The following is a 23,494-nucleotide window of genomic DNA, read 5'->3' as shown; positions in this document are numbered from 1 at the left end:
GGACAGCTGACGTTGTTTGACCGGGAGCTCAAGCATCATCTCTCAAGCTCACCTCCGGCCCTTCTCCCCATCTCCTTCCATTCGATTCCATTTCTGCTCACTCTTCCACCACCTCATTTAACACCACATCTCTTCCAATATAAGGTCACACATTTACCACGCACCATGTCCACCTTGGAAGACCTTGACGATCTCGAGCGCGAGGAGAGAGACAAGAAGAAGGATCAGGGCGATGGCGATGGCAGGAAGCCCGACGGAGGCGACGGAGATGCCGACATGGGCGACGCTGAGAAGAAGGACGAGGGAGACGAGCTTTTGGATGACGAGATCCTGAACTCCAGCACAGCGGACATCGTCAAGCGGCGGCGAATGCTGGAGAACGAGCTGCGCATAATGAAGAGTGAATTCCAACGATTGTCACACGAACAGAGTACGATGCGGGAGAAGGTCAAGGACAATCAGGAGAAGATTGAGAATAACCGGTATGTCGGTCTTATCCCATCCCACCCCATCTGTCCCTAGGGGTGACGTGCTGTGGCGGTGGTGCAACAACGGGCGCGGTCCTCGATCCAGCCGACTAACCATGTTCTTCTTTGTTCTTTCACAGACAACTACCATACTTGGTCGGAAACGTCGTCGAATTGTTGGATCTGGATGTCGAGGCCGAGGCAGCCGAAGAAGGGGCCAACATCGACTTGGACGCAACCCGGGTCGGCAAGTCTGCCGTCATCAAAACGTCCACCCGCCAAACCATCTATCTCCCGCTCATCGGTCTCGTAGACCACGAGCAGCTCAAGCCCGGTGACCTGATCGGTGTGAACAAAGATTCCTATCTGGTGCTGGACACGCTACCGGCCGAGTACGACAACCGAGTGAAGGCTATGGAGGTCGATGAGAAGCCGACGGAGAAATACACGGACATTGGTGGCCTGGACAAGCAGATCGAGGAGATTGTCGAGGCTATCGTATGGCCGATGAAGGAGGCGGAACGTTTCAAGAAGCTGGGTATCAAGGCGCCGAAGGGTATGGCTTCCTCCATTTCTCCTCACTATCATTATACTCACGTCTCTTCTTCCAGGTGCCCTGATGTACGGCCCCCCTGGTACCGGTAAGACTCTTCTCGCCCGAGCATGTGCCGCCGAAACAAACGCGACATTCCTCAAGCTGGCGGGCCCGCAGTTGGTGCAGATGTTCATCGGTGACGGTGCCAAACTGGTAAGAGACTGCTTCGCGCTGGCCAAGGAGAAAGCGCCCTCGATCATCTTCATCGACGAGTTGGACGCGGTAGGAACAAAGCGGTTCGACTCGGAGAAGTCCGGTGACCGTGAAGTCCAGCGAACGATGCTGGAGTTGCTGAACCAGCTGGACGGTTTCGCCTCCGACGACCGCATCAAGGTCCTCGCCGCGACGAACCGCGTCGACGTGCTGGACCCCGCCCTCCTGCGATCCGGCCGTCTGGACCGCAAGATCGAGTTCCCCCTGCCCAACGAGGAGGCCCGCGCAAACATCCTGCAGATCCACTCGCGCAAGATGTCCGTCGAGGACTCCGTCAACTGGGCCGAGCTGGCCCGCAGCACCGACGAGTTCGGCGGTGCCCAGCTCAAGGCCGTCTGTGTCGAGGCTGGTATGATTGCGCTGCGCAAGGGTCTGAACAAGATCGGTCACGAGAACTACGTCGACGCTATTCTGGAGGTGCAGGCCAAGAAGAAGGACACCAACATGGGTATCTATGTCTAAATAGATTCCTTAGCATGTTTTTGTACTTTTCCGGTTTTTTTGTGGTACGTCTGTATCTACACTTCCATCGGGGTCTGATATAACGTGCCGTTTCTGCCGATATTTGTTTTGCCTGTGGATTCAGTCGGCAAATAGATAAAACAGTAATGATATGGTCTGTCCTCGTTCTCTACCTTATCCTTTAGACAAGAGACGCGTAATGCAAAAGTAGAGAAAGAGAAGAGAGAGCATTTTAACATACGGACTCTATCTATCTCTGATCCGACTCTTATGCTAATCTGTCAAGAAACGAAGTAAACAAAACCATCCAACTCCAACCATATCCTGTATCGACAAGAAAGAAATCGTTATAACAATCCCCCCGCAAACAAATAGACAAGGGGAGAAGATAAAAGATCAACGATAAGAAAAAAAACAAATCCAACGTCCTCAACATCCACCATTAGGAAGAAACCCAAAATACACCACCAAATCAATCCCATAAATCCTCAAGACAGACTCTTCTGGCTTACAAACATCACACTTTCTGAATCTGAATCATTAACAATAGGACGGTTTTCTTTCCCCATATCCTCCTCGTCACTCGTTATCATCGTTGCGTCGTCGTCTTCGTCGTCGTCGTTCGCACTGTCATATTCCCCGTCGTCATCATCATCATCACCGGCATGATTCCCAGGGGCATAATGGTGGCGCCCACGGCGTTGCAAAACAGAGGGAGAAGATGATGAAGAGGACGATGAAGTGCCCACCTCATTCGAGATAAGTCTCGGGGAGCGGAAGAACGGGTGGTCTTCGCGGAGTGGCCATCCCTGGCAGATGTATCCCATCGGGGTCTGAGATATGTCCTGGCCGGAGCGGCGGACGGACAGCCATTCGTGCAGGAAGGCGAGGGTCTTTCTAGCTAGAAGGGAGTGCAGGTGTATGCTCCCAGCTTCTTCTGGGGTTCTGGCTATCCGGGCCAGTTTGAATATGTTAACACTTAGGTGGTTCATGATGGGTTGGTAGTCTGCGTAGTGGAAATAGAGACGGCCGGCGAGGAGGCCGATCTCGATCGGGAGCCATGCAGGCGGTTCCCATCTTGGAGGGAGGCTTGGCAGAGCGAAGTACTTTAGGTGACTGAAGTTAAGCATTCGCTTTGTTACCGGCGCGGCGTAGAGGATGAGGTGGACGATGGGGTCGGTGTTGGTGTCGTTGTTCGCTTCGCGGAGGATTGGGATAACGGCTTCAGCTTCTTCGGGGATGATAACGAGAGCGGTGCTTGTGCGCGGGCTCCAGAGAATCCAGTTCACGGGACGCTGGGACAATGAGTGATCAGTTGAGTCTGGTTTTAGAAAGATTGCGGGGGGATAACTTACTATCATGTTATCCATTTTTTTGGTGCGGTGCTTTTTGACGGTTCTGGTGAACTCCCAGGAAACGAACAAGTGGGCGAGAAAGGCCGAGCCTCTGATTTTGTATTTCATCCCCAGCTCTGTCGATTCTAGGAATTTGGAAGCCATGACGTATCCACGCTGACCCTGCAAACATCCTGTATTGACGAAGTCTAGGATGTTTTGATCGAGGCCTGGGAAACTGAGAGGTATGAACGAGGGAGGGCGCTGTACTTGTCTCTCTTCCTCGACTTCGAACGCCACTTCTCGTTCTTGCTCGACTTCTTCCAGCATAGACGTTGATATGCGGAAGATAGAATCTGCATGCCTCTGTCCTTCTGCCAGTTTCTGTAGAAACCCCTTGATCTTCCAATGTACTGATCCATCGGTAGGTATCGGGGACTCGGTCTCTCTCTCCCTAACTATTTTGGGCTGGTATAGTTCTTCGAGGGTCTGCTGTTCCGGTAGCTGTAGGATATCCAGATAATTCTTTCTATGATGAGAGTCCGTTAAGAATCTACTGTTAGTCCGAGACGCCTGCATTCGGCGACAGAAGTTGATACCCTGTGCAAAGTACAGAGGCTGCAACTCTTCCAGGTTGCGGCAAGTCTGATCAAGAAGCCAAGTAATGACGTGCGAAGAATCAATCTGGTCATTGGGCTCTTTGTCGCAAGTATCCAATATGCTCTGGTGAACTTCAGGGGGCGCAAGAAAGACAACCGACTGTGTCGTACCCAATTGACGAAGCCGCATAGCCGCTACAAATGTCAGTATCTTGGACATCGAGGTTTATATCACGAAAAGAACGAAAATAAAGGCGTACCTTGAACCGTGTGGTCCTTCGTCTGGTTCAAACCCAGCGTCAACGCTCCCTTGGCACAAACCGGCAATTTTAAGTCCGTCCCTCGTGTATGGGCTTCGTCCAGGTAAACCAAACAGCCCTCCAAATTCTCGGCAAACGGCGTCGCCAGTAGGGGAATAGGAGTCCTCCTATTCCGGTACAAAACCCAAGGCTTTTCGTGCTCGCCAAAGAACACCGCAGCCTGTGCCTCGTTGTCATGCTTCAGCCAAGTCTCAACGAATTGGCTGTTATCCATTTCAAGCACGAAGGCTCCTGCGTCGATGAGAATCCGGATGTTGGACCGTGCCAGGAGACCAATCAAGTCTGATTCAGTCATCCTCTTCCCATTCCCATTTACTGCAAGCATGTAGCGACGGTTTCGCTCTTGTAACAGATACGTTAGGACCTCCGCGTTGGTGTGTGAGAGACCCGGTAGGTCCTGCTGCTCAATGGTGAGCGGAAGCAGTCTCCGATTATCGTTCGTCCCGCTGAAACCAGTAGTGAGACCAGGTCTATTTGGCCGAGGGCCCTGGGGCTGTTCTTCTTCGTCGAATGATATGAGGGGGATGTCCCATCCAGATGTCTGTAATTTGATATTGAACTGCTTGGCATGAACCGGGAAGACAAAGTTGTTCAGGAAATGATTAATCACGACGACAGTAAACCGCAGATGGCGCCATATCTCCGTGACTTGAGCGCTATCATCCACGTTGATGATATTCCAATGTCGCAAAGCCTCAGGCAATGTCGTGGACGCTTGCGTCCACCGATCATATTCAGTCGCAGGATCGTCGGATTTCAAGATCCACTGTAAGCTCTGTCCAAGCTGTGGTTCGGTGAGACCTTCATAATATAACGCTAAACAGGTGAATAGAATCGCCACATCGGGGTGACCCCACTCAGCCTGGTCAGAAGGAACACCCTTCGCACGGAACGGAACCGCGATAGGGTCTCGTCCGTGGTGAAGGCCATATTGAACGTTCCACCTCTTTTTCAGACACAGTAATAGGATACCGTGAACAAACAATCCACGGAGAAGATAAACGACCTTCCTAGCATACAGGGTGCCTGAAAATAGCTCTGCCACGCGATCAGACACAGACTGCGTGACAACTTCTTTCGATATGAAGTCCCGAATCATCAGCTGCTCTTCGTTGGTACAGTCATGGATTGGCACAAGGAGCAACCGGCCACTGCAGACATCATCCACTAGTCTGCTTATCAGAGCGTGCTCTACATCTTTTCGCAAGAAATAAGCCATTGGGAATCCAGTTCCTGCGCGCTCGACGACATCGACGCTGTGTGGAAAATCCTTAGAAAGATCTCGGAGGTGATCAACGACCAAAGTCAAGATAGTCTCCATAACTTCCCATCGACGAGGATGGCCATCGACCGACAGCTGTGAGCCACTTGGGTAGATAAGCTGGGTCCTCACAGCCAAGGTAAAGTCGCACTCGTCAAGGACATCCCGACACACTTCACTCATCCAGCGCGAGGTCGCCACCATCTCCGTTGCCTGGTCCATCTTGAAATCTGAGACTCCTTGTAGCCCGCTAAGTCCGAATGAAAGGACATGCTCTGGGATATCCAGGACAATGCCTGAACTGCGTAGCATGTCTTCATGCAACTGCCGATATTCCTGAAGAAGGCCAGGTGAAATCGGGGTCCTCCGGGAGAAGGGTACATGGGTGATCTCTTTTCCCACGAGACCCCCAAGTCTAGATTGAAGGATCTCCACCGTCTGCGTCAACAATGACCGCGGAACAACGAACCTGCTCAGCATTGACCCATTGGCAAAAACGCATGCAAGCATGGCCATTATGACGGACGTTTTCCCCTGGCCCATGTTCATCTGCAAAGCAGTGTTTGAACCAGATGATGGGCATATCATCTCCAAGGCAACATCGACTTGATCCTCGCGGATGCGTATGTTGGAGTCAATCTCCAATAGCAGCCAGTCTGGAAACCGGATTGGCTCCCAGTTTATGTGGCTTGAGCTATTCTGTTCCTGAGCTAACTTCCTATTGTCTTTTCTCTTCAGGGCATCGTTGACCCGAAGAAGACGCTGCAAGTCCCCGATAGCCTGCGCATACAGCACGAGCGCCTCCTTCATGTTCGGCCCGTAATAATGGCGGTGGGTAGATCGCAATTGCTCAAGGACTGCGACAGACGTAGTGCAAGGCCACAGCATTCCTTGTTGGAGCCAATGATATCTGTCGTCGTTGTGCGTGAACGAGGCGCATAGTTTATTATGGCTCTGGTTGACCACATAGCGGGCGTCTGCTATTTCGCGATCAAAGTCATCATACCCTCTTACGCCAGACACTGGACCTGGTCTGATCGTTTTCAACGCCATGATGCTCTTCTTCAAGTCCTGACTGTACAGTGATCTCACGGACGACTTCGATTCTGCCAGGCTGTCTACAACAGCTTCAAGCTCATCAATTTCTGGCGTCGGCTGCTTGTAGGATACCGTCAGGTGGTTCATATCTGCACACAACCCATCTAACTGGAAAGAAAAAGACCGCACTCTCTTGCTTGGCCTATTGTATAGTTCAAACTTGTATTCTTTTTGAACCAGCTCAGTGCCCGAACGCGGAAGGGAATATGTGTTAGCTTTGACAGGCTCATATAACTGCGCCTCAGGCCTGGCGGGCTCGGGAGTACCAGTCTTGCCTGTCCAGTGTCTGTTGTAAACACTCTCTACTAGCTCCATGTGATGTTGGAATTCCGTGTTATCGTATATCCGACGCCATTCTGGAAGAACAGCCTCTAAGGCTTGGCTTTTGTCAAGGAGGGATCCAGAGAATTCATCCACGTGGGGAGATTGGCATGGCCATTGATCGATTATGAACTGCACAAAATCATCAGTTATATTATCACACGCTTTGTTGTGATCGTCTCTCTGTGATTCAGCCATTCTGAGCGCTTCTGGATCGTTTCGCTTCTTCTTTGGGAGTGGGATATCATTGTACGGTTGACAGCATGGTCTGACAACTGCTGCCAAAGCACTAGCATCGAGTTGCTCGCCACTCTTAAACCCGACAAAAGACTGGCCACAGGGATACCATAGAGATTTAAGTTCCTCTAACAGGAAAAAAGATATCAATGTCCGAATAATCTCCATGTCAGCATCGCTGCGAAAGGCTATCAGGCCCACGAAAAACATGATATGACATTCTCCTTGTGGCGGACAATATCGACATGAGTTGACCAGCGCTCCCCAGTTTTCACCAATATTCATGTTTAAGCACTCCTCTAAAGAGGACGGGGAGAATGTGTTCGTATACCCCCCTATGACCGGCCACGTCTCTAGGAACCCTCCCAGGCAGTATGGTGTGTTGATAACCCCTAGTTTCTCGTGTAACAAGGTCGCGACCTCGCGAACATTCAATGACCGTTCGGTGGCTTCCCGGACGTTTCGACCCCAGTAACGTTTATCAGGGACAGGAGCGAGATCTTTGTTCAGCTTCCCTGGACGTTCATAAATGAGTCTTCGCCAATTAGCTCGTTCTTGGAGAGGATGACTTTGGGTCATTGGTGAAGGCTGGGTGCTCGATAAAGTAGGGTCAAGGTTGAAGACAGCCAAGCGCCGGGATTTGTTCAAGATACCGTTGACCACGGACAAGAACGATTCATGTTGAATCGTGATGGTCAAGTGTGGATTCCAGGTGACAGTTTGCTGGGTTTCCAGCTCCTTTGGATAGTATGATCGCCGCGGGGTCAAAGCAGCCAACGTCGCTAGCACTTCCTGCTGGGGGAGCCTGAGAGGCTCCCACGGTTGACATCCCCCAGATTGGAGACACTGCAGAGACTCTTCTGTACCGGTACGACCTGTGAGGGGGTCTGGTAAGACGAATGACGTGTATGCGTGTAGTTGAGCCTTGGTGTACAGTAACAGCGGTTCTGGCGGACATTGCAACCGTCCTAGTACATCATCAATGATGTATCTGCCGTAGCGCGTATCATTGTCTTTACGGATGAGCACGTGGACTCCTTTCTGTTCAATCTGTATGTCTCCAAGAGGAACAAGTATGCTGCGCCTCAAAGGGTTTTGCGTGTCTCGAAGCACAAGCATGCTTTGCAATCCGTAAAAGGTACCTGCATCTTGATCCGGGTCTATTTCCGAAGCCAATCGTTTACATTCCAGTAAGCGTCGTCCGTTCACTCGAAAGTCAAGATCCATGCGCTTCAGCTCAATTGAGAGATTGGACTTCAGTGGCTGGAACACGGTTAACCCTAGTGAGGATTCGAATTTGTCGAAAATCTGTGCCACTTTCTTGGAAAGCTGGCTATGGGGGTCAACCAGGTAACTTGTCCGCCTATAACCTATGCTCGCGCGGAGATCAATCCTCCAATCTGACACCCTTCCTCGCCAGATAACCGGTTTTCGTCTGGCTTCGATTACCTGAGTCTGTAGGTTGACCCAGTGAACACAGTCGTAAACAATCGACCCAGGTAGGTCCAGGTTGCTTCCATGGCCAAACACATGTTGGGGTACGTATTCGAAGACAGCGTCAGATCTGACAGCTCTTATCACCATTTGCTTTCCTCTGCGGCCAAGATGAATCCGGTAACCGTCCTTATTCAACCCAAGCACATACTCCATCCCGGGCATGGTTGAGGGGAATGCGAGCAGTCGCTCAGGGCCAAACAAGAATTTCAACTCTTCGGAGTCTCTCATCTCCGGCGGCAGCTTCCCCAGCGCCTTTCCCCCAACAAGAAGGTATCCTTGGAGCAAATGGTAGTGTACGGTTTGCGGCATCGTATATTGGGTGGCTTTGACTTTGGCTGTAATCCAACTTTCGTGCGGCTGCGGTAAGAAAGACCACGGAGTGTACTGTCGTGGATCATCTTTAACTTCCGGCCAAACCGTGCTAATAGCAGCTTCGAGGCTCTCGGGATGTCGTTCCACTGCATGGTGAAGAAGGACCTCGAAGCTGAATGTCATCTTGATATCGCGCACAAACATGTTCTTCAGTTCTGTTGGCATCTTTTTAAGATCCCCCATATGCTCTTGCATGGCTAATGTAGCCTTGACGTAGGACTCCAGGCCTATTTGGCTCAATTCTTCCTCATAGTACGCATGCTGCTCAAAAGTCCTGCGACAGAGCAGCGCTGAAATAAATCCGTATCGAGCCACTGTTTTGGTAATACCCACATCTTCGGTGCCATTTAACTCACTTTGTATCAGATCAAGCCATGCCAGTGTGATCTTTCGGATCTTGGCAAGAAGAGTGTCTGCCTTGGCTAGAATTCTCTCGTGGCCAAGTGAGTAAACTCGCAATGTCAGTGTCAAAAGGGTTTCCATATAGTAACCCTCCCCCCAGTTATTGGAGATGGCTTCAACATGCCGGTCAACCTGCTCAATCAGTCTACCGCAAAATTCCCGGTCCTTGAAAATGACATGGACAGCCCGAAGCATGTCATTTCTGAGCTGGGGCCCTGCCTGGAGAACAATGTGACGGAAGAGCTCCATAGTGTCTTGAAGGCTGAAGTTCATATTAGATGAGCCGAGCTCAGCGAGAATGGACAACCATCTGCGAGTGGTGCCCGAGAAAAGACTATGATGTGCCATAAACTCGTGCACTGTCCGCGCGGGTGGACATTTCGTTATGTCTGCAATAGTCCGGTAAGATGACGGACCAGGCCCATCCGCTGCAAATTCAGGGGAAGAATAAAGGCCAGACAACGGGAGACTGGTTGGCAAGACTATGTGGAAATTATGAGCCAGGCTTAGTCGTTCTGGAAGATCGCGAGCCCAGATCTTGCAGACTGAGCTATAGTACCCGAGCTTCAACGGGTTAGGTAGTAGCACATCGTGAGGTTGAGCCGGCAAGCGAGTTGTCTTATAGTGCGTATCATAGTAGGATTTTGTAGTAGATGCTAGCGAGGATTTCGGCTTTTCTCTGCGATTGAATCTTGCCAGCGGAGAGTAATCACATAGCATGATTTCTGGTTTAGATGGCGTTAATTTTGGCCCAGTCATGAAAGACCGGCCCTTTGGCAGGCAAAATTTGTTGATTATCATCCAAGTAATGGTACGATATGCTGAGAACGCGCTAGGTGCATCCAGCTCAAATACGACAGACCTGCGTCGAGCTCTAGCATCCGGACTCTCAGAGGGAAGCAAGTCTTCATGGACATTGATCTTTAGACGCCTCCGACGTCTCACATAGTAGCAATGGCTACAGCCACGGATATCGTGGGAGCCGTTGTCTGCCAGTCGCTGGGTACAGGAACTTGAGCTTATTTTTTGAGTTAGGTCATGCCATTCCTTATTGAGGGCTTCCAGCTCAGCTTCCTTGCCGTCCCGCTGCTTTTTAGACACCGATTCGATGTCCGCTTCAAGCTCTCGCAGATATTCTGCCTCATTGGTTTCAAAATAACGATCTGCAAAGCATCCTGGTCTGGGATCAGTGAAGATAGTCATTGCAGATGGGCCAGCCAGTTCGTATCGCTCGTCGAGGTACTTTTGGATGATCTTTAGACGCTCCATGTCCCTCGGTGTTGACAGGAGGAGCACATCCAGCATTTTCGATTCGAACACTAGGCGATAGTCGTACAGGAGAGGATACGCATCAGTAGCGCACTCGCTCAGGTCAACCCATAGATCAAAGACATTCAACATGAAGGTGCCCATTTGTTCAGTGTTGCGATCATATGAGTCGCCAACAGACTGCAGGTATGTTTTAATCTGCCTTGAGATGCTGAGGCACAGATCCTCTGCATCCTTTCGTGAGGTTGTGGTCTTATGATCAGTGAGCGCAATGATCACCTCCAGGCCTGCTATTTCAGAGTGGCGCGAAATCAAAGCTTCAAGATCCTCATTGATGCAATTCTTCAGGATCACCGAACCCGGAGTCGTATCATGTTGCAACAATTTGTTTCTATTCTGGGTATTGGCGAAGAGGTTCTCGAAATAAGATCTGCTATTTGGAAGGGACAAACGGAAGTCGTTCTCTTTCGCTCGAAACGGAAGGAGCGGTATTCTTCGCTGGGTCTTTTCTTGGAAGGAGCTCCATTGTGCATCGATAGCGTGCTTAGCGGCATCGATTGCCTTCTGACAGAAAGGGGCAATATATCCATACAAATGGCAGTATCTCTCGAGATTGAAGGGTGTTAGGTTTTTCTTGCAGGTCTCCAATTTGGCTAAGCGGCGGCATAGCTTAGCTTTGAGAAGATGGCAAAGATGCGGGTTCAATTTTTCGGCAGAGTCCAGCAGCAGGCGGGCCAAAAGGAAGCACATCAAGAATTTGTAATTGACCATTCCCAACTCGGCGCCCAGTTCCAAGTAAAGAAGGCGCTGCACAGATACGCGCAAGACTAGCCAAAGGGGACATCGACGCCATGGTATCTTCGCATTTTCCCAGCATACATCATCCTTGACACGTTTACGAAGTAACGGGGGGCAATCAGGAGATCCATTCACCTCGAGAATGGTCATCACAAATTCCGTTATGAGGGCAGGGTCCACGGTGTCGCGCTCTTCTGCGATTTCAACGCCGGCCTTCCGTGCCTTCGCGGCAAACTCTCCCAGAGGTTCGACACCAGCCATTGCAAGAAATTTGGCCAGAGACCCTTGCAGATCTTGATCCTGGAACTTGGAGAGGGGAAGAGACACGGCGACGGTAGGAAAGTCCCATTCCAGGGCACCTTTTGCGGCCAGAGCCACCTCTGACGGAGGCGATGCCTCAAATGCTTCGAACTTTACGGTGTCATGCCTGTGAGACACCGGAAGGAAAAGGCAGGGTTGTCAGTCATCCACCGGGAGTAAATGAGAAATCGGGGCAAGGTCTCACTGAGTGTGGCGTATAAGGATAGCAGCGTTCTGCTCCTTGAGGTACAGAAGGATTGTTTGTCCAGGCTGTAAATTTTCAAAATCGCCCAGAATTACCTTTTCGTCGACAGCCTCGTTCTCGTCCATCACAATACTAGACTTTAAAGCTGCCGCGACGCGTCTCCATGTGGGTGTCACATCATCTGTGGAGTGACTCCTGAGTTGCTGGATCGCGAAGATCATGCGGAATCGAAGGCTCTTTTCCACTTCTCTAATGTCATCATCCTGGCTTCCCGGTAGCTTTGGAGGCAAGACGATGTGATTGAAAACGTGCTCCAAAACGGAAAATGTGGAAGCCATGGTTGGAGGAGGCAGGCCTATGACCTAGATCATGCAGACGAAAGATTCCTGATACAAGAGTGTCGAAATATGGGAGAATGGAGACGGGGGGTCAAACCCATACTATACACACAAAGATGGAGTACAAACGACGGATGTGACATGTCAAGGGGAGGCAAGAGTCTCTAAGAAAACCAGGCCAGACGGGTAGAAAGACGTAGTTTACAGTCACTGATAGACAATTCTCTCTTTTTTGTGTGAATGACCCAGATGAAGTGATAAATGCTTTGATTGCCAGGAACTGATTTCATATAGGACGTGGTAAATAGCCCTGGACGCAGTGAATGAAACAGTACCTAGTATAAAGACTGGTACTACGATACCTGAGTCCAAATTAGCCGCATAATTTGAGATACAAGGAAGTCAGACTGCTTTGGAGTAGCTTGCCATTTCAACAGATTGAAATATTTTGATCACTGCCTTTGAAAGTATAAAGGCCCTATGCAAATGCTCAGGATACTCATGTTGGAAGTATGAAAAATGAAGCCGAGTGGGGTCAACAATGGAAGCCGGAGAAAGTCTTGGTCCGTACGATCGGGCATAGCTGATCAGCTGCTTATCGCAGACTACGTCAAGCGATGGACAACATTCTAATATACCAGCAGCATGGATTTATATGGAACTCTAGACTGCTACTATGTAAAGATGTATAGCTCTGCTTGACTACTTGGTAAGATCCATGCAAATTAACAAATATAACTATCCAGCAGATGAAGAAACAGCCTAACCAGAGGCATTCTCCCACATCCACCGAACGATGTATTATGTACTAACTCGATCCCCAGTAACGGGTTCTGTGGAGTATACTGTACAAATATCTGGACTAGCGAACGAACCCAGATACAAGTCTTTGAAGGAAACAAGAGAAGAGGGTAAAAACGACAGGGAAGAGCCTCACAATAGATACAGACAGAGACTTCATATATACTCAAGAAAATTAAAGAAGGGAAAACAAACAAATAAAGAGGGGTGAAAGAGCAGAAAAAAAACGAAGAGGATATATAACTGCGCCCCGTGATTCCACCGTTTGTCAAAGCGCCATGGAGAAAAGCAATCAAAGAAAGAGAAAGAGAAAGAAAGCAGAGGGAAGAGACGTCTCTCTCCTCTTTTGCCGAGGGTAGATTATTATGTAGGTCCGAGATTGAATAAAAATTTCGGAAAAGGGACACCGGTCCCCGTCTCCGATGTCATTATGCAAGATGGCCGATGGAATGACTGAAAGGGAGATGAGACGTTCCATAGCTATACGTTGAAGGAGAATCGTCCAGTCCGTCCGTAAACACCGTTTTGACGCGTCTGGGGCCGCGTATTCCGTGCATTGTTGATTGGGATAATTAAAGAAACGAAGGAGTTGAAGAAAGGCATGTAACCGTAAAGTCGAGATGGGAGGGAGAGGCATTATGGGAGCAAGCCGTCAGATCATGCTGGTTAAAACAGCTGTTTCACATCAATGGCCTCGACTTTCTTGGGACGCTCTCGCTCCATGTGAAACCACCAATCTCGACCACTCTTGTGGCTGTAATTCCAGGATCCAGTGCAGCTGTCTTTCTCCCAAGGCAAGGCCGACATCGATGAAGGGCTCATCGGAGTGATTGGCGTTGTCGGCGTATTGGGACTTGTGCCCATCGTCGAGCGGCTGCCGAGACTGCCCCAGCCGAACCGGGAGGCGGTTGTTGACGCTGGAGACGGGGGCTCCTCCGGAGGCGGGATGACACCACCTTTGTTGCCAAAGCAATTCACTCCGACGCCCGCCGCATATGTTAACGACTGATTGGTGGCCAGAATTTGCTTCCAGCCGAGCAGACCCCCGTCCGCCTCCTGGCCGGGGAGATCGGGGCGAAGGACGAGACGCGGGATCGACACGCCGTTTCCACCGACCTTGCATCCGGTGCGGCCCATATAGGCGGGCATGCGCGAGTCATACACGATCAAGGGGCCTTCCGGTTCTTCCATAAACTCGAGGTCATCCCTGGGCTGTTTCCGGGTTCGCCACTCTCCAAGTTGGTTCATTTCCATGTTCTCCAGTTCGTCATCCGACATGGTCTCCAGAGCAACATCAGGCACGAACGAGTCCGAATGATCGTCGATGAGTACCCTCAGTCCCGTTTCCGTATCTTTCGCTGCCATGTCAATGAAGGTCTGGGCGCGGATCCGTGCCGATGTCAAGTTGTTCCCTGCAGGCAGAGCCAATGGCCGGGTGTTCACGGATCCATGGGAGCTGCGCGGAAGGCTGTATCGGTCGGGCTGGAGCAGGGCTTGTCCGCTGGGAATCGGCCGACAAACGTTCTGGAGCACACCCGGGGGCTCGATATCGGACGGGGCGCGAAGGGCTTCGAGGTTGGGAAAGCCCGCCGACAGTATGCTTTGGGCAAGATGGGAATTCGGCGTGTCCACGTGCTTCGGTGGTTTGGCGAAGGGGGCCGAGTCGAACTTAGTGAGTGCGGTACCGGGGTTAGGGCAGGCGACATCCCAATGCAGGTACTTGAGGCTGGACGACGCAAGGATCGGTTGAAAAACGATCCCATCGACACTCAAAGTGGGACATCGGTTTGTCTGAACAAACTTGAACCGCTCCAAATGACGCAGGGATGACAAGATCTTGGAGATCACAAGCAGCGAATCGATATCCTGTTCAATGAGGGTGAATGACTTGAGTGAACCCGACTCCGGACGCGAGGTGTACTGTGTAAGGCCAGTATCTGTGACACCGGGCAGGGACTCCAGTCGAAGGGACTCCAGCGGCGGCAGGCACAATAGGGCACTATCGCCAAAGGCGTCGTCGTTGAAGTTGGAGATGCAGAGGTTGCGAAGCGAGGGGAGCAAGTTGAACATGCGAAGAAAGAGACTCGGCTCAAGCGCACTCTTCTCGTTCAGGGCGTAGAGCATCAGGGTTTCCAAGTTCGTCCAAGAAGCATGATAGTCCAGAAACTCAAACATCTGCAGCGGTCCCAAACTCCCCGGGCACGACGTGCTGCGAGGGGAATCCTCCGACACCTCGGGGGCTTCTCCCAAAATCCAGGTATGCTCCTTCAACTTGCGCCTGGTCGATAATGCGTGCGTCAGTCGGTCGAATTCGTGGTGATACGGGATGCTCAGGCCCATCAGTCGCTCCAGGTTCGGGCAGACCATGACGACGGAGGCAACCAAATCTCGATATTCCTGCCATTGGGTGCTGTGTTTGCTCGTGGTGAACAGCAAATCCATCTGCGGTACGCGCAGCTCCAGGACGAGGTTGGCCAGCAACTTCCTCTCCCGGAGCGTGCGTCGGAGAAGCTTCAAGCGGCTTCCCCGCTTTAGTTTGTATTTCTTCAGCTGGGCTGGCGAATCATTCCCGACTATGTGAATCCGATTGTATCTAACGAGTGTCATTTCAGTCAGCATGTCTTCTTCGACGCACAGCAACCAACCAACTCACAGTCGAGCGCGAACTGCCTTTTCCCAAGGTCGGCATGTCAAAGACAACGCATGCAAATCCCGCTGGAAGCACGTTACACATCCCGATTGGCACGACCCAGTGTGCAGGATTTCAAGCTGGTCTATGATGTTTTCGTATACTTCTTGGGGGACACGTTTGAAAATGGATTCGAGGATCTTATCCAGGGAGGCCGCAGAATCGCATTGTCGATACGACAAGGTAGACGGGGTCGGAGAGTAGGCAGTGGGTGCGGTCGAGGCACTGTAGTTGGTTTTGAAGGAGGAAACGGAGGAGGATCGAGAGGAAACTGGCTGAGCCGGTGCGCCAAATCCAGCGTCCTTGTAGTTCTGCGCGTATTCTGGCTGATCGGCGATTGGCGTGTAAGCAACGGCCGGGTTCTCTGGTCTACTAGCGACAGCGTTCATCGTGAACCCTTGATTCGCATTTGAGGGACATCAAGACCGGACTCGAGCAAGCAAGGGCGGGCAGAGGAAGATGGCGACCTTTGATAGAGAACGAGGAAGAGAAAGGAGAGAAAAAAGGTAAATGAGTGGAGAAAAGGATGGGCGACAGGGGAAGAATGCTGAAGTGTTTGGTCGGTATGTACGGATAGAAACCCAAAAAAAACAATGATATATGACAACCAAAAAATAAAATAAAAGATAAAGAGAGAAAAGATAGGGAAAAGGTTTGATATACTCGATCCCACGGACCAAAGAGTGTTCCAGACAGGAATAAAAAGACCAAAAAAGAAAAGAATGTATGTACGTGTGTATGTATGTATGAATAAAACTAAATGGTTGATAGTTAAAGAAGAAAAAGGAAAGACAAGGCTATTTTAGGATTTGATTATGGGATGAAAAACGAGGGGAACAAAGCGCGGGTTTGACTACAAGCAGGCAAGAACATGGTGAACTAGTGAGTCCAAAAGGAGCTTAACCCAGGGCTCTTTCATGCAAAATCGCGTTTCGAGGGCATCCCACAGGCACGCCAACTGCTGGGTTGAGTTTAGACGAAGCGGGCTAAAGGGGATGGGACGGCATCGGACGGCCGATCCTCCCCACAAAAGGAATGATGATCTTGGATTTGCTCTTCTGTAAGCACTGTGTCGTCTGGTGAGGGTGTGTCACCGACACTCGTGCCAAATGGGGCCCCTTGGACAGGCAACGACAGTGTGTAGGCAGCTCGTGCAGGTGTGTCCTCACCGCTATCAGGAGGCGTCGCGAGATATCCTATCCCCAATGGCGAAAGAGAGTCTTCCAAAGGTTTTGTCTAAAAGGGATATGATTAAAACAGAAAGAGCAATAGGGGAAAAGAACCGTAGCGGGACTAAAGCGTTAGTTGGAGAGTTAGTCCTCTTGAGAAAGGATGGGCGGGTAGTTGGCATAAACCCAAATCAGTAAAGATGTGAGCTTTGACTCCGCAATTCTGGGTGATTATTTTCTCATGGAGGTTGAACAAGCATGCCGTCAAGAGACTGGGGCATGGCACTAGCCCACGGACGCGAGAGACTTTGAGACTATTGCCATTCCCATGACGCCAGGGACGAGCCCAAGGTAAGGTGAGTAACGGAGGCTGGGAAGGGGAAAAAGAAGAAACTGAATCCGAACTGCCCCAAGTCACCTGTTTGCAAACCCGTGGGATCATTCCTCCTTTGGGCTTAGTGTGCTGTTCCTGACGCTAGGCCCCATTCAGGCCGTTCACTTCTGCGCATGACTAATTAGTAGTAATATCCCTTGGCGAACCCCTTTTCTTCTCCTCTCAGTCTTCGAGCCCTCACTCCCCTACGTATTACTTGACAATACTCGAGGAGTGTAATACTCGGAGAGTCCTACTCAGTATGTTTCAATCGGAGCAACGAGACACAGCCATCACGGATCAATCTTTGCAGGATCCGTCCCTCTCCCAACCACACCATTCGGTTCGAACGATGGGGTGAGACCCTGTACAAGAACACCCGCTGATTGGTGCTCTGTCTCTCACGTCAATCAATCCCCGGCATCAATGCAATCAATTGGATGGGTTTGTCTCAAATTCCTGACTCGGTATACTAAAGTACTATCAATCCCTGCCAGCCCATCCATAAGTTAAGCAAACCCGCACAGAACGCCCATTGATACTTGCCGTAACATGAAAATCAAATATCAACCTCTCCTCATCCCCCCTTCCCCCCCCAAGATCGACATCAGAAATGGGGATGGTCATGGAATAGTGGACCCCGCCACCCCGACCAGTGCATGCAGTGCGAGATAACTATCTGCAGCGCCAGTCTCCAGTGAACCGCATAGTGCCTAGGGCTGATTGTGAAACACGAGCGCCGTTCATCGAGTCGTATCAAGTGGGCGTATCATATCCGGTGTGGGTCATGATCAGGAAGCTGAGTCCACTCTTGAACACCCCGCCACAGGGGAGAACAGAGTAGGTTTATGTAGCCCCTAACAGCCGGAAAGACCTTGGGAGGCGGTTCGGATTGAGATCAGGACGTGAAGGAGCACGTTCCTTGCCATCGAAGACTGACGTACATGAAACTGAACGGTGTGGTGATTGACAAGTGGACCAAGCGGTCTTCCCACGGTACTCCGTCTTAACACCGGCAGAAGTGACTCTGATCAAAATTTTTCCTTCCTTCCTTCGAGTCCTAGACGAACAAAACATGAACAGTGAGACACACTCCATTTCTCAAGTAATAGACACTCTCCCAATGAAACAACAAAACATGTATACGTAAGTAATAAATGAAATTCTAAGACAGCATACAAACTCCTACTATATATAACACGACCTCCTAATTGCACCGTAGATTACTACAATCTCGGTAACTACATATTAACCAAATCCTACCTACAGAACACCTTTCCAGAACAAGCACCCTACATATGTGGAATGATGCCATTCCATCCAATAAACTCAAGCCCCGGGAAAACAGACTTTCCCAGCCATAGCGAGCCAGTGTTTGATTCTCTTAGGCAATCGACGCATGCAGGTTGCACACGTGGGACGTGGACTCCTTTCTTCTTTCTTCATTCCGCCCCTTGTTCTCCCCGAGGTCCTAAACATCAGTAGTTATTTACCTGCCCATTATTAACCTGACTATCCTCCTCCCTCAGGGGGAAACATACACACACGTACAAAGTACAAAAACACAGATAGGGCAAATCCTTCGCCAGGTAACCATAAAACCAAAAATAGATCGCTTAATAATTCAATTATGACTACACTACAACCCCAAAGCAAAGCAAGTGAAGGTCACGAACCTACAAGGATAAGACAGGGGGTTTTCCCGCCCCCAACCACCTATCATTGCTCGTTCGTGCACGGTGGCTGACGTTTGTCATCTAACTTATTGTTTACATCCATACACACCAAGGGCTATAGAACCATTGCGTTCCCGAGACTAGTCATAAAGGGAAAAGAAGGGAACCCGGACCTTGAGGAGAACAGGCAGGGCCATAATACTACCTTTGTAGTTCGTGCTATCCAGTTCAGAATTGCACTGCCTAATCTGGACATATTTATTCCCGAGGTCATCACCTAAGCCGTGTATATATTCAGGCCACTCACACACATACAAGTAGTTTGATTCATATATACTCCGTACTTTAACTAGAATCAATTATCACTCCACACAATACACTATTTACTTGAGTATTCGATATATAAAGTTAATTTCAAATAGTGAGTGAGTATACCCCTGTTTCTTTTTTCTGTTCCTTTTTTTTTGTTGTTTTTTTCAGACATACTTATTAGTATAACCTTGGCCAAAAAGAGCAAATATATAATCCTCGTACTATTATCAAATCAAGTGAGATGACACATGTAACACGAGGTCAACTTTCGTATATGACATTGTTAACCTGCTGGATACGAGTTACCTAGTTGTCGGGATTGTACTATTTAACTTGTTATTTCTATATATATATATTGGTATAAATAGGTGGTCTTCTACCAGGTATGGAACCATCATTTTACGACCGTCATAGTTGTCATAGCGAAGTGGTCCTATTTCCGATACCTAATTTCAGAGTACATTCCAAGTGACACTTGGCAAAATTAATCATCTACAAATAAAACAGACTTGAATGATGATTCGAATGCAAATCCATGATGCACATTGTTATCCATAACTAGCTCATCCAAACAATCATCACCATCCAACAAACTAGCTAGGTACCTCCAGCGCCATACCCGAAAACGCCACCACTTACACTACCCTGTATCAGATGATAGGTAGTCCATCACATCCAACCTATCCAATCACATCGCTTAAGAAGGATGAGAACGGACAAGTTCAATGGGTGTAAAAGCCGAGTCTGCAGAAACTGTACGTAGATCAATGGCAGGGATAGAAGCCACTGGAAAACAATGGAATTGGCCGGGCCAGGAAAGAAGAAAACTCCGTGTTTGCAAAAGTGCATAATGCATCTGGGAAACAGTTGACTGGTGGGGAATATCCAATCTATCCAGACGGATGATTCGTGGGAAAACAAGACCAGAAGAATGAGATAAGGAAATTCCGTTGCCATCCATAAATGTAAAGGAAAAATGGGAGAATGGGAGAAAAGAAGATGAAGAGAGATTACATGAGCCAGCTGACGAGCGAATGCAGACCAAATTGCGAAGCTCATTTATGAGGCATGAGGCATGTACAAAACAAAACAAGGGATATATGCAGAAAGAAATCACAACTCCTTTATCATGCAGACATAATCACATGTCAAAATTGTCATCAACGTTAAAGATACCAGGCTCACCACCCTCGTTCGTCTTCTGCACGCCACTCATGCGGTGATCATGAGTACCCTTGGCCCGCTGGGAGCGCTGCCACGATTCCGGGTCCTCGTCCATGTGATCGCCGGTTTCGTTCTTGAAATGGTGCTCGATAGAACTCTCATTGCTGAAGGTGAACCCTTTGAAGTTGGCCTGCATCCCAGGCGATAGAGGTGTCGAGGCAGGCATAAAGCTGTTGGCGATGGCAGCAGCGTGGTGATTCAGCGAGCTGTTGTTGTCAAGGGCGTTTGTGAATTCGGGGTCGAAGTTGGACGTGTCGGTATCCGACTTGAGCTTCGGCTTGAACGGGGGAATGACCTCCTTGCGGCACAGCACGTCCCAGTCGACATCGTCAAAGAATGGGTGCGCCATGAGTTCCTTGGCATCGCCTTTGGCTCCCAGTCGGTGCTTCGGATTCCGGTTGAGAAGACCCTTGACGAAATTCCGTCCCTCGGTGCTAAGCGCATCCCGGGGGAACCGGACCTTGCCAAACGCAATGTTCTTGTACATCTGCTGCGTGTCTTCTGCGTAGAAGGGGCTCCACCCACAGCACATTTCGAAAACGAGAACACCGAGGGACCAGAAATCGACCATCTTGGTATACCCTTGCTCGTCCAGCAACACCTCCGGCGCCAAGTATTCGGTCGTCCCGCAGAAGGTGTTTGTGGTATCGTTCTGGGTCAGGTTCGCCTTGGAAAGGCCAAAATCGCAGAGCGCAATGTGCCCGTTCGCATCAAGCAGGATGTTCTCCGGCTTAAGATCCCGATATACGATGTCGTGGTCATGAAGATGCTGGAGGGCGAGGATCAGTTCGGCGATGTAAAATTTGGCGCGGGCTTCTTGGAAGCGGCCTTCCTTTTGCAGGTGCCAAAAGAGCTCGCCACCGGACATGTAATCGGTCACCAGGTATAGGTCGGTTGGGGTTTGGAACGAGAACTTGAGCCCGACTATGAACGGAGAGGCCGTCATGGCCGTCCGCACCAAGATATTCCGCTCGCCCAGAGTGTGCGCCACCTCTTTCTTCTGGATGATCACCTTCTTAGACAAGACCTTCATGGCGTAAATCCGGTGCGTGTCCTTCTTCTTGACTTGGTAAACTTGGCCAAAGGTGCCCTTGCCAATAAGCTTCAGGACCTGGAAATCATTCGGTCCCACCTGCTTCTTCTCGGTCTGCTCAAACCGCATCTCCAAGTAGATTTCTCCGGACACCTGAGCATCGCCTGCACCGCGGCCGGAGAGCGGGAACCACCCTTCCAGTCGGCCATTTTCTTCCTTGAGATTGACACACAGACGAACGTGGCCGAGGAAAGCCTCCTGGTTGTTGCGGTCATACACGCAGACATCGATTTCGGACTGGTCACCAAACACATCACTGAGCGAGGGAAGTTGGAGTCAGCCACACTGTTACAGAAACTGGATGAAGAAGGATGGAAAAACATACAAAACAGACTCGTGATTCCAATGAGGTGCGGTGACTGGAGCCCGCCCACGGTGGTCCGGAGCCTCCATTGAGCTATTGTTGCTGCTTTGGCGACTCTTCATCGGGATAGCCATGGGGCGACCGGATTCGCGGGCGGTCCTCTCCTGTTCCTTGTGCTGTCGCTCGAGGGACGCTTCTTCCTCATCTTGGGCACTCTTCGAGATGACTTCATTCCACTCAAAGACGCAGACCACGTACGGGTCAAAGCCGGGACGGAGTCCCCGGGCCTCCGAGATCTTCACATAGAGTTTACCCTTCTGCGAGGCAACGGGCGGACCCGGCTGCGGAGAGCTGGAGGGTTCGGGAGGAAATGCCTCGTTGAGCTTGCCGGAAATTTCATCTGTGGATGTGGAGCTGCTATCGTCCATCTCATTCGAGCCGGTTCGCGCTGGTTCCGAGGGACGCGGAGAGGAGGTCGGTGGCGGCTGCTTCTCCGGTTGAGAGCCTTCATTGGACATGGCCCGTGGGGTGAGAGGCGGGGTATTCTTCATGATCGAAAGGTCGGTCACATTGCCAGTTAGCTTCGCGAGATTCTCAGAAGACAAGGAGACGTGAGGTTGCTCGTGGTTAAGGAGGGGGGCTTCCGGCAGACACAGCGCATCTGCCGCGGAGAGGAGAGAAGGGTTGGAGAAATGGGATGCAAGGACGGGGTCGTCCGAGATACTGGAGACTGGGAGGGAGTGTTGACGATGGCGGGATTGAGGTTCAGAGGACGGGGGAGTGCTCGCGGCTGGAGTAAGGTAGTTCTTGAGGGTATTGAAAATGGATCCTACCCCCTTATCCGCCAATGAGGACTCCGAATCAGGTTGGTCCGGCTCTTTCTGAAGAAGGGAACAAGCGGAACAATAGGGAGGAGTAGGAAGGTTCGTGGTGGGGGGTAGGGCGTCAGGTGCCAGATCCTCGGCATCGTCAAACTTCCTGTCCGATGGAGCTAGGGACGACGTGGCTCCAAGAGCATCGTTCCGCTCCATCATAACGAAGGACCCCGAGGGCGAGGAGGTATGCCCAGAACTCTGGTCATCCCGTGTCCCTGTGACAAGCGCTTTCGGCTGCATATCGCGCGCAGACGAAGGTTCAGAAGGGAGGAGTCGTGCAGTGGGGGGAGGGAGTCTAGCATCGAGAGGAAGACCAACCTGTAGGTAGCTGGGCATTAAGGATGGTAAACGTTTATCTGACGGATCCGGATGAGGAGTCGTGATCCCCGTTGGACTGGGGCTGTTGGAACCACTTTGACTGTCGTCGTCCCGCGGGCCGTTGCTAATAGAAAAGTAAGCCATTGCCGTAGTTGAAAATCGTAGTAACACAATGCATCTGCAGGGAGAATGCTCAGTGGTATGTGGGCGGGGGTGATAAAAAGGAAAAAGAAAAAGAGAAGGTGAAGAAAAGGCCAGCGAGGTCGAGTCACAATGAAAGACAGGCAAAAAAGGTATGAGGCAGGTAGCCACAGGGAAGAGGCAAAAAAAGAGTCCAGTCAGACAAGGCCAGAAGTCATGACAACCAAACGGCTCAGCCTCAGCACGCCTGACGGGCTGATCCTCAGGAGGCAACAAATGAGACTGAGGTGGCTGTCAAGGATTGCTTCACCCAATGCGACACGATCCATGGACAGCAAAGCAGGAGCCAAACCCCGGGGAGGGTGTGAGCGAAGCCTGCCAGCTGCAGTGCCAGCGAATCGCACCAATTTCAGGTAGATATGCACGTTTCG

At 50.5% G+C, this 23,494-nt stretch overlaps 4 protein-coding genes across 4 annotated transcripts; 1 reads left to right on the top strand and 3 right to left on the bottom strand.

Moving 5' to 3' along the window:
* Window positions 1-28: 28 nt before the first annotated feature.
* On the top strand, window positions 29-1,957 carry BDW47DRAFT_108462 (proteasome regulatory particle base subunit RPT5). Its single transcript, XM_024813237.1, has 3 exons — window positions 29-482; window positions 608-1,023; window positions 1,079-1,957. The coding sequence occupies exons 1-3, from the start codon at window positions 166-168 to the stop codon at window positions 1,735-1,737; spliced, it is 1,392 nt and encodes a 463-aa protein (XP_024670589.1). The 5' UTR covers window positions 29-165; the 3' UTR covers window positions 1,738-1,957.
* Window positions 1,958-2,225: 268 nt separating this feature from the next.
* On the bottom strand, window positions 2,226-12,523 carry BDW47DRAFT_132755 (uncharacterized protein; the record flags this gene model as incomplete). Its single annotated transcript, XM_024817649.1, has 26 exons — window positions 11,751-12,523; window positions 9,133-11,672; window positions 9,058-9,066; window positions 8,990-9,003; window positions 8,919-8,941; window positions 8,810-8,888; window positions 8,752-8,761; window positions 8,669-8,679; window positions 8,553-8,632; window positions 8,386-8,501; window positions 8,313-8,346; window positions 8,180-8,270; window positions 8,092-8,143; window positions 7,979-8,055; window positions 7,883-7,948; window positions 7,805-7,831; window positions 7,298-7,762; window positions 7,126-7,258; window positions 6,990-7,095; window positions 6,647-6,959; window positions 6,510-6,604; window positions 6,422-6,479; window positions 6,344-6,385; window positions 3,931-6,313; window positions 3,093-3,865; window positions 2,226-3,032 (listed from the first exon to the last, which is right to left on the bottom strand). The coding sequence occupies exons 1-26, from the start codon at window positions 12,086-12,088 to the stop codon at window positions 2,226-2,228; spliced, it is 8,742 nt and encodes a 2,913-aa protein (XP_024670588.1). The 5' UTR covers window positions 12,089-12,523.
* Window positions 12,524-12,852: 329 nt separating this feature from the next.
* On the bottom strand, window positions 12,853-16,315 carry BDW47DRAFT_108457 (uncharacterized protein). Its single transcript, XM_024813236.1, has 2 exons — window positions 15,543-16,315; window positions 12,853-15,482 (listed from the first exon to the last, which is right to left on the bottom strand). The coding sequence occupies exons 1-2, from the start codon at window positions 15,965-15,967 to the stop codon at window positions 13,556-13,558; spliced, it is 2,352 nt and encodes a 783-aa protein (XP_024670587.1). The 5' UTR covers window positions 15,968-16,315; the 3' UTR covers window positions 12,853-13,555.
* Window positions 16,316-19,635: 3,320 nt separating this feature from the next.
* schA (serine/threonine protein kinase SCH9) lies at window positions 19,636-23,046 on the bottom strand. Its single transcript, XM_024813235.1, has 3 exons — window positions 22,923-23,046; window positions 21,751-22,838; window positions 19,636-21,681 (listed from the first exon to the last, which is right to left on the bottom strand). The coding sequence occupies exons 1-3, from the start codon at window positions 22,938-22,940 to the stop codon at window positions 20,250-20,252; spliced, it is 2,538 nt and encodes an 845-aa protein (XP_024670586.1). The 5' UTR covers window positions 22,941-23,046; the 3' UTR covers window positions 19,636-20,249.
* Between the last annotated feature and the right edge of the window lie 448 nt (window positions 23,047-23,494).

This window comes from Aspergillus candidus (genome assembly GCF_002847045.1).
Source record: "Aspergillus candidus strain CBS 102.13 unplaced genomic scaffold BDW47scaffold_34, whole genome shotgun sequence".
Lineage (NCBI taxonomy): Eukaryota > Fungi > Ascomycota > Eurotiomycetes > Eurotiales > Aspergillaceae > Aspergillus > Aspergillus candidus.
This window is presented reverse-complemented; position numbering and strand designations above follow the sequence as displayed.

Coding starts and splice junctions, on each gene's coding strand:
- BDW47DRAFT_108462 (XM_024813237.1), top strand. CDS start 166: ATGTCCACCTTGGAAGACCTTGACGATCTCGAGCGCGAGGAGAGAGAC. Junction 483..607: donor GAGAAGATTGAGAATAACCG/GTATGTCGGTCT, acceptor GTTCTTTCACAG/ACAACTACCATACTTGGTCG. Junction 1,024..1,078: donor GGGTATCAAGGCGCCGAAGG/GTATGGCTTCCT, acceptor CTCTTCTTCCAG/GTGCCCTGATGTACGGCCCC.
- BDW47DRAFT_108457 (XM_024813236.1), bottom strand. CDS start 15,967: ATGAACGCTGTCGCTAGTAGACCAGAGAACCCGGCCGTTGCTTACACG. Junction 15,483..15,542: donor AAGGCAGTTCGCGCTCGACT/GTGAGTTGGTTG, acceptor GACACTCGTTAG/ATACAATCGGATTCACATAG.
- schA (XM_024813235.1), bottom strand. Junction 21,682..21,750: donor TGGAATCACGAGTCTGTTTT/GTATGTTTTTCC, acceptor TCCCTCGCTCAG/TGATGTGTTTGGTGACCAGT.